Source organism: Octodon degus, unplaced genomic scaffold (genome assembly GCF_000260255.1).
Source record: "Octodon degus isolate 3935 unplaced genomic scaffold, OctDeg1.0 scaffold00019, whole genome shotgun sequence".
Lineage (NCBI taxonomy): Eukaryota > Metazoa > Chordata > Mammalia > Rodentia > Octodontidae > Octodon > Octodon degus.
This window is the reverse complement of record NW_004524595.1, coordinates 6883796-6900102: the sequence shown is the minus strand read 5'-3', so window position 1 is coordinate 6900102 and position 16307 is coordinate 6883796. Positions and strand designations below refer to the sequence as shown.

The window sequence follows — 16307 nt, the reverse complement described above, 5'->3', positions numbered from 1 at the left end:
GCCATCTCCCCAGCCCAATTCTTGCTTTTCAACCCAACTATTACTTTCACTTCATAGGTAGGAAGAGAGTCAGTGGCTTTAGTGCATGTATAGATAGTTCTGGCTGGATCAATTTCATTTTGCTGCTTTTCTCAGCCCTCATCATCTCCTATGGTGGTACACTCCTAAAAAGCTATCAAGTGGCAGTTTTTATCATTCTCCTCCACTCTGTAGATAACTTGATAAACTCTCCTGCACTCCCAGTCAGAAACCCATCTTACTGCTGTCATAATACAACCCAGCTCTTAATTTGGTCACATTTCTACAATGCATAAATAATATGCATATTGTGGTATCTTCTGACCTTTAAAAACTGCTTTTTGAGCTCTATGTGCTGGTGCATGCCTATAATCCCAGCACTCTTGAACTTGCCTAGGACTGCTGCAAGTTCAAGGTTAATCTGGTCTACACAGTCAGTTTGAGGCTAGCCTGGACTACATGGCAGGTCCCTGTCCCAAACCTCCCCCAGCAAAATGAGATTCAACATAGCTAAACAGAGGAGGAGCCACATGAAAACTACTCAGAGAAAAATCAACTAAAAAGTAATTGATCAGGCATGGTGGTACACTCCTGTAATTCCAGCACTCGGGAGGCAGAGGCAGGAGGATCCTTGCAAGTTTGGAACCAGCCTGGGCTACAAAGTGAATTCAAGGTCACTCGAACTGCATAGTTAGATTCTGTCTCAAACAGACAAACAAATAAACAAACCAAGTAATTGGAAAGGAGGGACATACATCCTGATCCAAAAATCAATCTGACACAAGAGACTGGCAGATCAAACAAAACATAAACATAGGATTTAATAGAATGGTGATCTAGTTCACAGAATTGTTACTAAGACTTTGTCCTGTGTGCACAGAAAGATCACTATTGTGGAAAGTTTCCAAAAAAATGAGACTGAAATAGTGTGGCTAACTCAGGCCACACAGTTTAGGTCTGGGATATGAGGCCCCTTTCTACTTTTGCCTTCTGCCAAACAGAGGATGCTGCAGTTTGGCAGCAAATTTCACTGGCACACACAGGGGCAAGTGAGCAGTAAACTGTTACTGTTACCTCCTTGATGGGCTGTCACGGTTTTTTTTTTTTTTTTTTTTTTGCGGGACCAGGGATTGAACTCAGGCCCTTGTGCTTGCCGGGGAAGCACTTATTCCACTGAGCTATCTCCCTGGCCCCTGCCACGTTTTTTTTTTTAAATCAGTCTATCTTTCTTTTTTTTCTCTGTCTCTGTCTCTTTCTTTGGTACGGAGTCTTGCTACACAGCTCAGCCTTGTAGTGATCCTCCTGTCTTAGCCTCCCCAGCGCTGGGGTTACAGGTGTGCACCGTCATGCCCAGTTTTGGTGGCCAGCACAGCATGTGGTGCCAGGGATCAAACCCAAGTCCTTGTTCTTGCCACGCAGTTGCTTAGACTGCTGAGCTATCTCCAATCCCCCCCCACCAAACACCTTTTTAAAAAAAAATGTCATTGGTCAAAGCAACTAACTGGAACCTCTGGGGACAATAAGGTTAGGGACTACAGTAGCAGCTGCAATGAAGTTAATGAGTAGAACAGCAGGACTCCTCCTGCCCTTGACCAATGACTTGAGAGAGGCACACAACACATAGGACTTAAGCATCCTTTAGCTTGGCACTCCTCCCTTGGGAGGGAAAACAAGTGGGACTGAGCAGCCTTGGGCTGTCTCTGCTGAGAAGCAGTGAGGCAGCCCATGGCTCCCACTCTACCCTGCAACAAGCAGCTCCAGAGGACAAAGAAGTGCCAGTGGAAATAGAGAGGAAGCGCTATGTAAGGACTGGAGAAGCCAACTGTACTCAGGCCTGGAAGCAGCCTTGGGTTGTCTGTCTGAGGCACCACAGCACTGGGAGAATGATGCAAAGACACACAGGGTGAGGAATGGGCAGGCTGCTGAGGGACATACAGAGGATTACTGAAGACCAGCTTGTGCCCACATCTGGAGGCCAAGATCAGCTTCGCACACAGTACTAGTCCTACTGCAGGCTTGGTTAGGTTATCCAGTACAGATCTGGGTTCTGACTTGGACACTAGCATAGAACTGTAGACTCTAGAAGAACTTTTTTTTTTTTCTTTTTCTCTGCTTTGTTTTCAGTTTTTTTTTGTTTGGTTATTTTTGTTGTTGTTGTTGTTTGTTTGTTTAGGTTTTTACTTCTATTGTTTATTCTGCTTACCTCTGCTCTCCCCTCATCTTTCTTAATTTTTTTTATATTGTTGGGTTAACACTACCACTAGTCTTTCTCATTCACTTCAATATTCTACGTTTTCCTTCATTCTTTCTCTCCTGTCCTCTTCTTCAGTTTCTCAAAGCTTGGGTGATCATCTTTTGTCTTGTAGTCTTGCTTCTGATATATTTCTCTTCATTTATCTCTGCTTTGTCCCCATCTCTCTCTTTTTTTAAAAAATGTATTTGGTACAGGGCCAGGGAGATAGCTCAGTAGAATAAGTGCTTGCCTGGCAAGTGCAGGATCCTGAGTTCAATCCCCGGTACTGCAAAAAAAGGTAAATGTATTTGGCACAGGTTCTCACTACACAGCTTGGATCATAGTGATTTTCCTGTTTTCAGCCCTCCCAGTGCTGGGATTACAGGCATGTGTCACCACACCTGGTCTTGGTGGCCAGCACCAGAGCGGTATATGGTGCCAAGGATCAAATCCCGGTCCCTGTGCTTGCCTAAGAAGGTGCTTAGTGTGCTGAGCTATCTTGATGGCCACCATCCCCCTTAACATCCCCCTACAACTAAGGTAAAATCACTCAACTAAGGAGAAACTCATTGTATACAAGTTCATGGCTTATGATGGATTTTGTTATGTAACTATACATCTTGCTCCTATGGCTACCAAATTAATAGTTACCACAGAAAATGACATGGTGCAGAAGCAAAATGCAACACTAGACCAGTCCAAGGGAAGTCCAGGGGACAATGAAATAGAGGAAACAGAACTTACCCACCTGAACTTTCTGAAATGATAGCAGCGGCAGAAAAGACAAACAAACCAAACAAAAAAAACAGATAAATGAGACTAAAGAAAAAAATCAGATTAGAAATAATCTCTCAGGTAAGAAAAAAAAAAAAAAAACCCAGAGATAATGATCAAAATGAAGGCACTATTGGCCAGCCAAATAGCTCAGTAGGGGCTGGGGGTTCAATCCCTAGGCTTGCTGTGCTGGTCCCACCCCCAGGGAGCGCTGAGATGGCAATTGAGACTGGGCATGGTGGTGCGTGCCTGTAATCCCAGTTCTTGGGAGGCTGTGAACAGGCAGATCACTATGAGTCCGATCTACTAGTGTAGACTGTTCTCTAAAATACAAAGAAAAAAAAATGAAGGACCTACTCAGTGAATGTAGAACAAATGTAGATTTTTTAAAAAAGTAAGAGTTTAGGAAAATGTTGGAAGCCATGAATGCCCAATATAAGAAAGAAATGGAATCCATGAAACAGACTCAAAAGGATCCATGAGATTAAAGAGTCCACTGCAAGTATATGCAGCTTACTGATATCAGACCTGATACTGCAGTTAGCAGTTGGCAACCATGAAAAGAAACATTTCTTAAAAATAGCAAGGGACCATGAAAAATCAAACTAACAATTGCAAGATGATGCAATGATGAACAACATAAGATTGATTGGGGTCAGTGCAAAAAGCTGGAGACAGAGCAAATGCCATAAAAAACATGTTCACAGATGTAATGGCAGAAAATTTCCCAAACATAGAAAAAGAATTAAACATATAGTGAAAAATACATAATTTCAATTAGCCATGACCAAAATAAATCTACACCAAGGCATATAATAAAGATTCCAGAAATTCAGCATAAGAACAGAATATTAGGGGCCAGGGAGATGGCTCAGTAGGATAAGCGCTTGACTGGCACATACAGGGATCTGAGCTCAATCCCCGGTTCCGCCAAAAAAAACAAAACAAACAAAAAAAACCCCAACAACAAACAAACAAAAACAAACCCTTTAAAAAAAAGGAACAGAATATTAAAAGCTGTTTGAGAAAAGAAATCATTCATAAATGGAAGTGCATTAGAATCACAGCAGACTTCCCAATACAAACCCATAAGTCAGCTTAAAGTGAAGTATTTCAAGTCCTGAAAGAAAACAACATTCAACACAAATGTACCATGATTGCACTGATGTACCACGCAAAACTATCTTCAAATATCAATGGAGAGGGGCTAGGGAGATAGCTCGGTAGTTTAAGCACCTGCCTGGCAAGCACAAGGATCCAAGTTTGATCCCAGGTACTGCATGCTGGGTGCGCTGTGCTGGGCCCGAAACCAGATGTGGTGGCTCACGCCTGTAATCCCAGGACTGGGTAGGCTGAAACAGGAGGATCACTACAAGTCTAAGCTGTGTAGTGAGATCCTATATCAAATAAATAAATAAGTAAATAAAATGTTTGAAAAAATCAATGGAGAAATAAGATACTTCCACAGCACAGAACAATTAAAGAAGTACATAACCACCAAACCAGTGTTCAAAATGTTCTGAAGGCTATTTTAGAAAGAGATAACAAAGACCACAATCCCAACAACACAAATAAAAACAAGCCATCAGGCAAATAAGTAATTAATCTGGGGCCGGGGAGATAGCTCAGTAGAGTAATTAATCAGAGGGAAAGACAGGAAATGAACAGGAAAATAATGTCAATGATAAGCCAATAAATATCAGTTATAACCATCATAAGGACTCTGTACCTGTATATGGCTTTTCTCAATTCCTTTTTCCTCATTCTCTTACCCACTCTTCAACTTCTTATCCCTTCTTCTCCTTATTTACAAAAGCTTTGCTTCCATTTTTCTTCTTCTCTCCCTTTTCTTTTCTTTCCTCTTCCTCCCTTATTATCCTTCTCAATTGAGCATTTTATTCTTATCTCATAGTACCTAGTATATCTTCTGGTCCTTATTTACACTTTTCTTTTTCTTTTTTTGTATTTTAGGGAAGGGTCTACAGGGTGTTCAGGGTCTAACTACTGGAACAGACTCATAGTGATTCGCCTGTTTATAGCCTCCCAAGAGCTGGGATTACAGGCCTGCACCACCATGCCCAGTCTCACCTGCCGTCTCAGCGCACCCCTGGGGCGGGCTTGGCAGGGAAGGCCTGGGGATTGAACCCCCAGGCCCTGTGCCTGCTTGCAGGTGCTTTAATCCACTGAGCTATTTGGCCGGACCTCCTTATTTACACTTCCAGTTTTTCATACCAGAGGGATAGTGCTGTTCCACTTATTATTCTCACTGCTACCACCACTACTGCTGCAGTCCCTAACCTTGTTGTCCCTTGAGGTTTTAGTTAGATGCTCTAGAATACAACACAAAACAAAAACCTATTGTTTTTTCTTAAAAGAAATATAAATAAAAGAAGATATGTAAAGACTATTATAGAGGAATTCCTTAGAGTACAGCCTCTCAGACATGTAATTTATATGATTAGCATGTTTGGCAGTGTTTCTTACACTGGAAACATCTTGAGTTTTTTGGGACTAATATTGCTTTATTTTTAGCAAATATCAGTATCACCATTTGTATATGCACTGCCTATTATAAAAGTAAGACACTGGACTGTTTAAAATTTCCCTGCATTTTGAACTGGGGATGTGCTCAGTGGTAGAGTGCTGGTGTAGCATGCCAGAGGTTTGGGCAGGACCCCCACCATGCTCCCCAGCCCCTCCAAATCCCCTGAGTTTTATCCCACTGTGCATATTCCTGTCTGATCCCACAATTTATGCCTTACAATGAGTTCTAAAACAGGCATCTTATTTCTAGAAAGCAGCTCCATCCCCTTGAGGAGTCCTGCTTTAGTAATAGCAGGTCCGATGGCTTAAAAAAACTGTATTAAGCTTCTGGGTTTCACAGACTGGCAACCCATGTCTGATCACAGTCAGAGCAGGGAAGAAAAAACTGATGAGCCCTTGAGGAGATAAAAAGAACACAACCTGAAAATTTATACTACTTGGTTACTGGGGCCATAAAAAGTCGTATCTATAAATTATGCAATTATTGTCCTTTTGGTAAAGCACAATCTCATACTAGATATAAATGAAATCTCCTAAGATTCTGAAGACCATAATGGCAGGATAGGGACATATTATTTTCATATGGTCTCTATTCAAGTAACTGTGCTTCCTAAGTTACAGAGCTCAACTGTCCTTTCTCATCTATATTCTGGGTGCTGTTGGTCTGCTGGCAGCCCTGGATAATCTGTTGCAGCCATCTAAGAAGTAGGTCCTACATGAAATGCTGACCTATAAATAAATAAAGTCCTAATCTAGACTATATTGTCTGAAGCAGCTTTTAGTGCCCAGTCTTTTTTTTTTTTTCTTTTTTTTTGTATTTTCAGGGAAGGGTCTACAGGGTGTTCAGGATCTCACTACTAGATTGGACTTGTAGTGATCCACCTGTTTATAGCCTCCCAAGAGCTGGAATTACAGGCCCATACCACCATGCCCAGTTTCAAATGCCATCTCAGCGCACCCTGGGGGCAGGGTCAGCACAGCAGGCCTGGGGATCAAACCCCTGGTCTGTGTGCTTGCTTGCAGGTGCTTTAATCTGCTGTGCTATTTGGCCAGCCCCTTAGTGCCCAGTCTTTTTTTTTTTTTTGTACTGGGGATCAAACTCAGGATACCGCACTTGCCAGGCAGGTGCTTATGCCACTGAACTATCTCCCTGGCCCTGAAGCAGCTTTTAAAAAGGCAGGTATCATTTTGGAACTGAAAAGCAGCTGGTTACTTATAGTTAAGCTTTAGGCCTAATACAGAAAGCCTAGTTAGTCCTTTAACTAGGTTAGTCCTTCTACAAAGGTGGTTTTGGTTATTATGGCTCCTGAGTCCCTACTATCAATCTTCTTCAAAAATAAAGTATTTCCTGAAAGGCACATTCCCCCTACCAGCTCAGCTAGGGTCATTCAGTGTCATGCATCTTGTTCTTGGTGTCCAGAGGAACAAAACTATCAAAGGAAAACTTGATGGTATTCCTAAAATTAATATAAAATCTTGAAAACCTGTAAGTCTAATTCTTCCAATAATCTACCTTGTCTTCCTGGTTTTGAAATGGAAACCTCCCTGATTCAGAATTTGGGTCTCAATGTCAAGAGTGTATTACAAGAAAACTCAAGACTAAGGTTAGCAGGGGTTAGTCATATCCAGGTAGGATACCCATGAAGGCAAGAAAGGTCTCACTGGTACATTTTTTTTTCTTTACACATTTTCTGTCCCTCCTGTAAGAGGGCATTATTCCTAAATTATTCTTTGTCTGTGCTTCACTGGTCCTATTCATTACTTCTAAACTAATAAAGACAGTATATTAAGATCTTCACATAAATTCTACAAGGTAGATATTATTATTGCCCTATTTTAGAGATTTGAAAAACTGAAGAAATGGAACACTTTCAAGGTGAAGCAAGATCCAGGGCCCAAACTCAAGGCAGTCTGGCTAATGCCTATGCTCCAGTGCATGACAACACTCTGCCTGAAATGCCTCTCTGCTAGGCTGTAGGTAGGTACACTTACCTGGTCAGGATCTTGAGTCTTCATGAGAATAGGGCTGTATCATCAGATCATTTTGACTTATTCAGCCCCTAAGAAGCCTTAAGGCTTGCTTCTTTGCTTCCTGCTACAGTTATTTCCCAAACTTGCTTGATGATAAGAATCACCTGGAATATTTATAAAAACTGGCGGCCTCTCCAGATTCTATCCTTAGATGTTCTGATTCATGGGCTCTAATATGGTCCCAGGAATGTTTACTTTTAACAAATGCCCTGCAAGATTCTTCTTGTCAGGTTTGAGAAATAATGCTCTAGCCAATGGGAACAAACATTGTTGGCCTTAAGTACTACACTTTGAGTCAGATTATTTCTAAGTAGATGACATTTCTACGGTTGACTGAATCCAAAGCATATGGTATAAAGTAGTTTTCTTTCTTTCTTTCTTTCTTTTCTTCAGGAAGGATGTGCGGGTGGGTTAGGATTCTTTGTGCTTTTTTCTTTTTGAATGATGACTGTTAGAATTCTTTAATGTTTATGCCGTAAGGGATTTTTTGCATTGTTCTAGTCATAGAACAACTTTATCAAATACAAAGGATGCTATCTTTTATGTCCTGCCTAAGAGAATTTTGGAGAATATTAAATAAAAAGGAAACAGGAGCACAGAGTTCTTGTTCCTTAAAGGACCCTTAAGTGAATTCTTTGTATAACCAAGAGAGAGGATTTAGGCTTTTCAAATTAAATGTATATGAATCATACACAGGGATGACTCAGGAAACTAGTTTATAAGGGGTTAAATCAATGTACATAGTCTAATAAGCAGAAATGATCTTTGACACTCAAAGAAATCAAATACAAAATTGATAAATTCACATTATTAAATACTGTTTAATGTTAATAAAAGATCTCAAACATGCCTGAACTGCTTAAACACCATTTTTGTTGTTCCTCACAATGAAGCTTCTACCTGAGGGCACTACTCAGCCTACTTCAACTGCTGCATGTATGTATCACTTTGGGAAAAAGAGGAGGAAAAAACAGAAAATAATATTGTAAGACAGCCAATGGGGGAAAGAATGTCAGTCCTTTCTCCCCCTTGGAATCCTCTGCTTCTTGGACTTTGTTTCTGAAGGGACCACAGCAAATGAGTAGGCAAGTCCTGTCCCCAGCTCTGAAGCACCAGATGTACATACCTCTTGGTGGGAGTGGGTACTCCAGAGGACATGTGGCTAGCCATGGTGTCATTCATATTAGTCAGAGGTCGAGCAGGACTGAAAAAAAAGACATTTACTTTATATTAATAATTACCAGCATGCCTAGAGGAAATAAGTAAGTGATAAGGGCAAAGTAACTATCATTTCTGATAAGCACAGTGACACTCAAGGGGAGTGGACAAAACAAACTGATACTTGAACCCTAAGTAAATTCAACAAAAGCACTCTCTTACAAGGCTCTCTCACAGGATCACAGAACTGTGGGGCTTGCAGAAGCATTTCTCTGAGATGGAACTTCAATAGCTTTTGTTTTAGGACACAAGGATATAAATTATCCTACATAGTTTTAAATGTTAAAGAAAAAAATCCATCTGAAGGTTGTGCTAATTTACAGTTCTGTAAGTGGCTGTGTCTTCAATGAACTTTTTTTCCCTTCAAAGTTGATTTCTCTATAGTATAGTTATAAGATTAGTAAGTATCTGGCATTTGTTGTATATCACAAAGGTCACAACCTTGAGACGTACAATTTTCCTCAGATTTGGCTTAAGTTCATTTTCTTTTCTCCTATCTGGTTTGCAAGCTTTTTTATCAAAGTAAGTTATTAAACACTCAATTTGAAAAACTAAGCCTTTGGAGCAAACTTTCATTACTCTTTTACAAAAATCTTAGCAATAAATCCAAATTTTGTATCCATAGCCTAATTAGGATATTGTCTTTTGTAATCTAATCCATATTTAAATTCGAAAGTAACCATTTTAGTTGGGGGTTTTCTGGATCCAAAGCCTACTGCTCCCTCTTTGAATCCTGAGCAAATAAATCCAAAATTATCAAAGGAGTCTCCTAGGACTGGGGAGATAGCTCAGAAGAATAAATGCCTGCCTGGCAAGTGCAAGGTCCTGAGTTCAATCCCCAGTACTGAAAAGAAAAAAAAAAAGGAGTCCCCTGGCTTGCCTTGCCATACTTCAGTCATTCTTCATATCCTTCAATTGCTCTCCTTTCTTACCAGGGTCAGCTACAAAAGGTTCTGTCTTACATCTGGAGCCACGTGACTATTGCCAAGTACTCCTCCTGGGAAATCTTCTACTTCCTCTCCTAAACTGAAAATACTTCTCAAAGAGAATGGTCTACTATAAGTAAGAAAGTGAAGCTGAAATGTCCTCTTTTATTTAGCTGCTGAATTCTCCTTACATTTGAGGGTACAGTTAATTTTGTAGAATGTTCCAGTAATGACAATAGCAAAATATGGTGACTATTGAGGGATTGTCACCTTTAACTGTTTTGCAAATTTTATAGTACATTCAAATAAAAGCTCAGAGGAAATGTTTCAGGGATAGTCAAGGGACATAGAAGTTGAGGAGGGATTTTTCTCTTTGCATCTATCCTCCTCACCCCAAAAACCTATTTCATAGCTGAGTAGGAAACTTTTATAATAATATCCCACTTAATAAGAAGATCCAAAATAGTAATCTACATGGAACACATTTAAGCCACTTGACTCTTAAGCCTTACTTCTATGTTTATGATTGTTTCTGTATTGTTTTTTAGGTGACAAGTCTTAAATAAGACATTGAGAACTGCAATATGCCTTTATAGGCTAAAATTCAATTCTAGTTCTTTATTTAACATTCAAACATTCAAACCTCTTAATCAATTAATTAACTGCTTTTGGTTGACTAATGATGGAAAAGAATCCAGAGGTTAGTTTACTTGGACCTTAATCTATGTTTGCCTCTAGTTCTTTCAAATCAATTGTTCAATAAAAACAAAGAGACAGTTCCTATAAAGGCACCAAATTCAGAATAACAGCTTATGACACTTGAGGGCATTAGAAACATTCTAGTTCTGGAAATAGAATGGCTTGTGCCTCTTTAGTATATTATTATTAGCAATCCTTTTCCAAAATAAGATATTTTCACTTTGCTTTCAGAACAACACAAATGCCTGTTTTAATATCAAAGATACTACTACATTCAATTTCCTTTCTGATACTCAGACAAAAAATAACAATAGAAAAAAATTTAAATTCTTTAAACATGGATCCATATGATAAAAATTTTATGATGTGCAGCATTGTTTGGTTTGATGCTATAAAAGTCTTTCATAATCACCTCTATCTCTTGGCAGATACCATGTCCACTAGTATCTTTAGCACATACAGTATAGAGAAACCTCATCTCTAACATTAAAAATAGAATGATTGTAATCTGTATATTTGTTGTAACTGCCCCCAAATTTCACACTTTCTGGATCCCTACAATGTTTTGCTAGAAGTACAAGTATATATTTGCAGCCCAACAAGAAAGATGTATTCACAAACACCAAGAAAGTATTCAAGAGCCAAGTATGGTTGTACACACCTGTAATCCCAATAGTTGGCAAGAGGCTTTCCATGAGTTTGAAGCCAGTCTGTGTTCGATAATGTGTTCAAGGCCTGCCTGAACTACATAGTGGGGCCCTATCTCAAAAAACAAAACCAACCAAATAAAAAAGGACTTGTAATGCAGGATTTCCTCCATAGCCTTAATTCACTGAAAAACCAAGGGCACCAATGCATTCTTAGAAGTAATAAACAAAAAACGACTCTGGGCTCCAAACGAAAATCTTCACCAAATACATAGTTGAAATGTGTAACATAGGTAGGAAGTAGATATTCATGATAGAAGTTACAAACAGTAAAATTAGCACAACCCTCAGATGAATTTTGTTGATCTTTAACATTTAAAAGCAGATGAAAAAACCATATGATCACGTCAATAGATGCAGAAAAATCATTCAAGAAAATTCAGCATTCATTCATGATATAAAATAACCCTCAAGATATAGGAATAGGGCCAGGGAGACAGCTCAGTGGCATAAGCATCTGCCTGGCAAGTGCAAGGTCCCATGTTCAATGCAAGATACCACATGCCACATGGCCCTGGATCCCTCAGTGTGGGGGTGCATGCTTGTAATCCCAGCACTGGGGAGGCTAAGACAGGAGGATCACTATGAGTCCTGTACCAACCAAAGAAAATAGGAGTATAAGGTCTTTATTTAATCTAAAAAAGGCCATTTATGACATCATACTTCACAGGAAGACTAAAAGCTTTTCCTCTAAATTCAGGAACAAGAGAAGGATATCCACTATCACTGTTTTTGTTCAACTTAATTCTCAAAATACTAGCTGGAGCACTTAGGAGAAAAAAATATGGATAGGGAAAAAAGAAGATAAAATATCATTATTTACAAATGACATGATTTTCTACATAGACAAGCCTAAACTTTACCAAAAGACTCTGAGAATTAAAAACCAAATTCAATACTTAACATTCAAACACCAATGATTTCCTGTATGTCAATAACAAACTTATGAAATACTTAGGAATTACTCTAACCAAGGAAGTGAAAGACCACTAACAATGAAAACTATAGGACACTAAAAAAGGATATTGAAGAGGATATTATAAAATGGACAGATTACTCCGTTCTTAGATAGGCGAAACCCATATAGTTAAAATGGCCATACTTTCAAAAATGTTACATAGATTTAATGAAATCCCAATCAAAATACCAATAACATTTTTTACAGTACTGGAGAAAGCAGTTCTAAAATTCTACAGAACAAAAAGAGATCTAAAATAGCAAAAGCAATTCTGGGTGATGAGGGGAAGGCATGGAAAATCACAAGCTGAAACTTCAAATTATACTACAGAGCTATAGTGGCAAAAACAGCATGGGATCTGGGAATGGTCATGTGTGTCTGTAATTCCAACATTCAGGAGGCTAAGGGAGGATTCTCCATGAGTTTGAAGCCAACCTGGACTACACAGTGAGTTTAAGACCAGACTGAACTACACAAAAAAAGACCCTGTCTCAAAAAAGAAAAGGAAAACAAAAAACAAAACAAAACCAAAAAACACCAGCATGGTATAGGAAAACAAAAAACAGACTCATGGATCAATACAATAGGGGATAAAGAAACAACTCCTGGTATACTTGGTTGCACTTCTTTGACAAAAGGGCCAAACCCCTTCACTGAGAACAGACAGACTCTTTTTTTAACAACTGGAGCTAGGAAAACTAGCTTTCCACATGATGAAACTTACACCCATAACTCTCACCATATAATAAACTACAATCAAAATAAATTGAACATCTCAATATTGGAACAGAAACAATCTTCTGGAAGACAAAAGAGGCCAAAACTCTCCTAGTCTAGGTAAAGGCAAAGACCTTAATAAAACCCTGGTTGAGCAGGATATAATACCAAGAATCCACAAATAGGATCACATTAAATTAAAAGGCTTTTGGATGGGAAAAGAAAAAGAGACAACCCATAGAATGAAAAAAAAAAAAAGTTTCCCAGCTACTCCTCAGAGTATTAACATCTAGCCTATAGAAAGATATATTCGACCCACCCCAAAATTTAAAACCCAAAGAAATACTTCTCAGATGAGAAAATACAACTGGGTGATACATGAAAAAAATGTTCAACATCACTGGCCATTTGAGAAATTCAAATTAAAACAACATTATAATTCCATCTCACCCAAGAAAAAATGGCTATTATCAAGAGATTAAAAAATGCTGATAAACAAAATAAAACAATCCAAAAACCAAATGTTGGTGAGTCTGGGGAGAAAGGAACCCTCTTCTTACAACTAGTATGGAAATCAATATAGAGATTCCTTAACAAACTAAAAATAGAAATTTCATTGGATACAGTTACTCCCCTTGTTAGGTATCTTCTCAAAAGAATTTTAAACACTGTATCATAGTGGTATATGTGTTATACCCATATTTAAAGCAGCACAATTCATAATATCCAAATATTTGAAATTGGGCTAGCCAAATAGCTCATTGGAGTAAAGCACCTGCAAGCAGGCACAGGGGCCAGGGGTTCGAACCCTGGGCCTGCTGTGCTAGCCCTGATCCCAGGGTATGCTGAGTTGGCAATTGAGACTGGGCATGGTGGTGCGCGCCTGTAATCCCAGCTCTTGGAAGGCTGTAAACAGGTGGATCACTATGAGTCTGATCTAGTAGTGAGATCCTGAACACTCTGTAGACCATTCCCTAAAAATAAAAAAAAATAAAAAAGAAAAAACAGTTTCTTTGGCTTTGTCTCCTCCAGATTTAAAGCTATTCCACCTACCCAAGACAACAATGTCTGGTGTCTATTGCGGGCCTCTAGGTAGAACCTCTGGAGAGTATCTCTGACTGCTAGTCAACAACTATGACCCTTTTCAGCCTGAAGAAGCCAGAGTGGTCATCACCCATGGTTCCCTCATGGCATTTCGGGTTACTTCTTCAGAGGGGGCAATGTTGTAGGCAGCTGAATTAGACAGAAATATTATAGGCAGTCAGACAGGTATCAGGCCCTCAAGGAGACAAGATGGAAGACAAGGTGATTTTGCAACTTAGAAGAGACAGACACTCCCTATGTGCCAGACTTCAAGGCAAAAGAGGAAACAAATACAGCTACATACTTCCCTAGGGATGGGGATCAGTGATTGATATTCCAAAGAGGTATCAATTATCTTGAAACAGGCCAAGTGAGTCACTAACCCATTCCCCAACAGGAAGAAACCCTGTCCCATATTCATGCTTGCTTGCTACGTGACTCGGGACTCACTTCATTTGGTCCTAGATTTAATCAATTTTACCTGAGCAATGGTGCTTGTACCCTTATTGGTTGACCATAGTTTTGTCCCACCTCATGCACACCTAAACAAGGTCCCATGTTCTCCACCACCTTAAACCCACCTCACCACATGGTTTTACTCTATAAAAGTCCCTGAAGAGACAGCTTCCTGGGGACCACCTGCTTGGGGCCCTTCTTCTGTCCCTTGGACAGAAGTTTTCTTTCCCCCAATAAATATATTCTGCTCATTAAAAAAAAGGAAAATTTCCCAGTGAAAAGTGGTAGCTTTTAGAAGGCTTGCAGAAAGTTTAATTTTTAGGGCTGGTGAGATGGCTCAGTGGTCTAAAGCACCTATTTAGAACAAGCTTAGCAAAGCACAAGGACCGTGGTTCAATGCTCCAGCACCACATGCCAGCCAGCCCTGCCCCCTGGTGGGCTGAGCTGGACACACACACACACACACACACACACACACACACATAAATAAATAAAATTAGGAAAAAAAAGAAGATTTACTTTTTAATCAAAGACTAAGAGGCACATTTTCTGGGTACATATTCACAAAAGATAAGAAAAACCTCTCTCAACATGTTAAACATGCAGTTGTAGAGATAGATATGCAAACAAATAATCACAATGCCAAGCAATGAGTGTAGCAAAGCAAGCACAGGCGAAGTAATGAGGAGTCATAGAAGAACAAGGCAGTTATTCCTGCACAGGGCAGGCTCAGAAGTGAAGAAATGGTGAAGGCTGAAAAGTTTTCCAGATACAGGGGAAAAGTTGTCACGGCACAGAAATCAAAAAATGACTGACACACTAGATCTACTTTACTTGTTAGACTCAAAGGGACCTGAAGGGAGTTATGTGAAAACACATCTGGAAAGGTAGATGAGGGCAGGATGTAACTAAACCTTGTTTTATTACAAGCTAGGAAGTCTGGACTCTATATTGAAGAGAGTAGGGAAATACTGACTGTTTCTAGGTCAAACAATGATGTGACTATAACTGGGTTTTTAAGACCACTTAAGTGTTGCAGGTGGTGGTGTGTGCTGTCAAAGGCCTGATTCTAGGACCAGACTATCTAGATTTGTTTCCCTGCCCACAATCAAGAATATAAGAGCAAAGCCCTAAAATGGAAAAATGAGTTATTTTACAGTTTGACCAAATAGGGAGGGCAGCTCATCTCCCTGGAAACATAAAGTTCACTTTATATAATGAAAGCCAGGAAATATACATATGTACATTAAGTCAGGTTTTAGCTCCGTAGATGGGCCCAGCAAATGTTGACCTTCTTGGAACTAGGACTGGGGTGCAGAGAGTTTCACTCAGCACAAGAAAGCTGGAGAAACAGCTTATCTTGGAAAAAAAAATCGTAACTTTTAAAGGCCCATTTAAATCTCTTTCTTACATTAGGAGTTTGCAGGGCTTTTTTTTTTTTTTTTTAAACAAGAGGTGTGCAATGAAATCATAAATGAAGGTTTTTGTAAAATAAGATGCCTAAATTCTACCCCCAATTTAGTAGATTTGAATCTTGAGTGGAAAGTGGTGTCTTTCTAAATCCCACCAGCACAGGTGAACAGGATAGACTTATCTAATCATGACTTAGCATAGGCAATTGTGCATGTGCTACATGGGCAAGCACACAAGAACATAAATACGTGATAACAACATATATAAGGACTGGACAATGAAGATGCAGGTGGCTCTCTGCTCTTGTTTGCTGCTTGCTGTTGCTTATGTCTGTCTCTGCGTGCTTTCTTTGGGGAACTCACAAGCAAATTTACCCCTTCAGCCTCCTCAGCCCCAACAACTTACATGAGCACACCCAAAATAAAACACTTAAGACATAAATCTTTAAAAATGTATAAGACTGAGAGCACAGGCTCGGCGAGTGAGTAAGACGACCTGGAGCCCGGCAGGATCCTGAACACACCCAGAGC

At 39.5% G+C, this 16307-nt stretch overlaps 1 protein-coding gene across 23 annotated transcripts in view; it reads right to left on the bottom strand.

The window, feature by feature from the left end:
* Dtnb (dystrobrevin beta) overlaps positions 1 to 16307 on the bottom strand; it is a 439182-nt gene that overhangs the window by 143051 nt on the left and 279824 nt on the right. For all 23 annotated transcript variants that reach the window (XM_023711049.1, XM_023711053.1, XM_023711057.1 and 20 more), the window contains exon 10: positions 8727 to 8804. In XM_023711049.1, coding sequence (XP_023566817.1) covers positions 8727 to 8804 — 78 coding nt within the window. The remainder of the gene's footprint in view (positions 1 to 8726; positions 8805 to 16307) is intronic.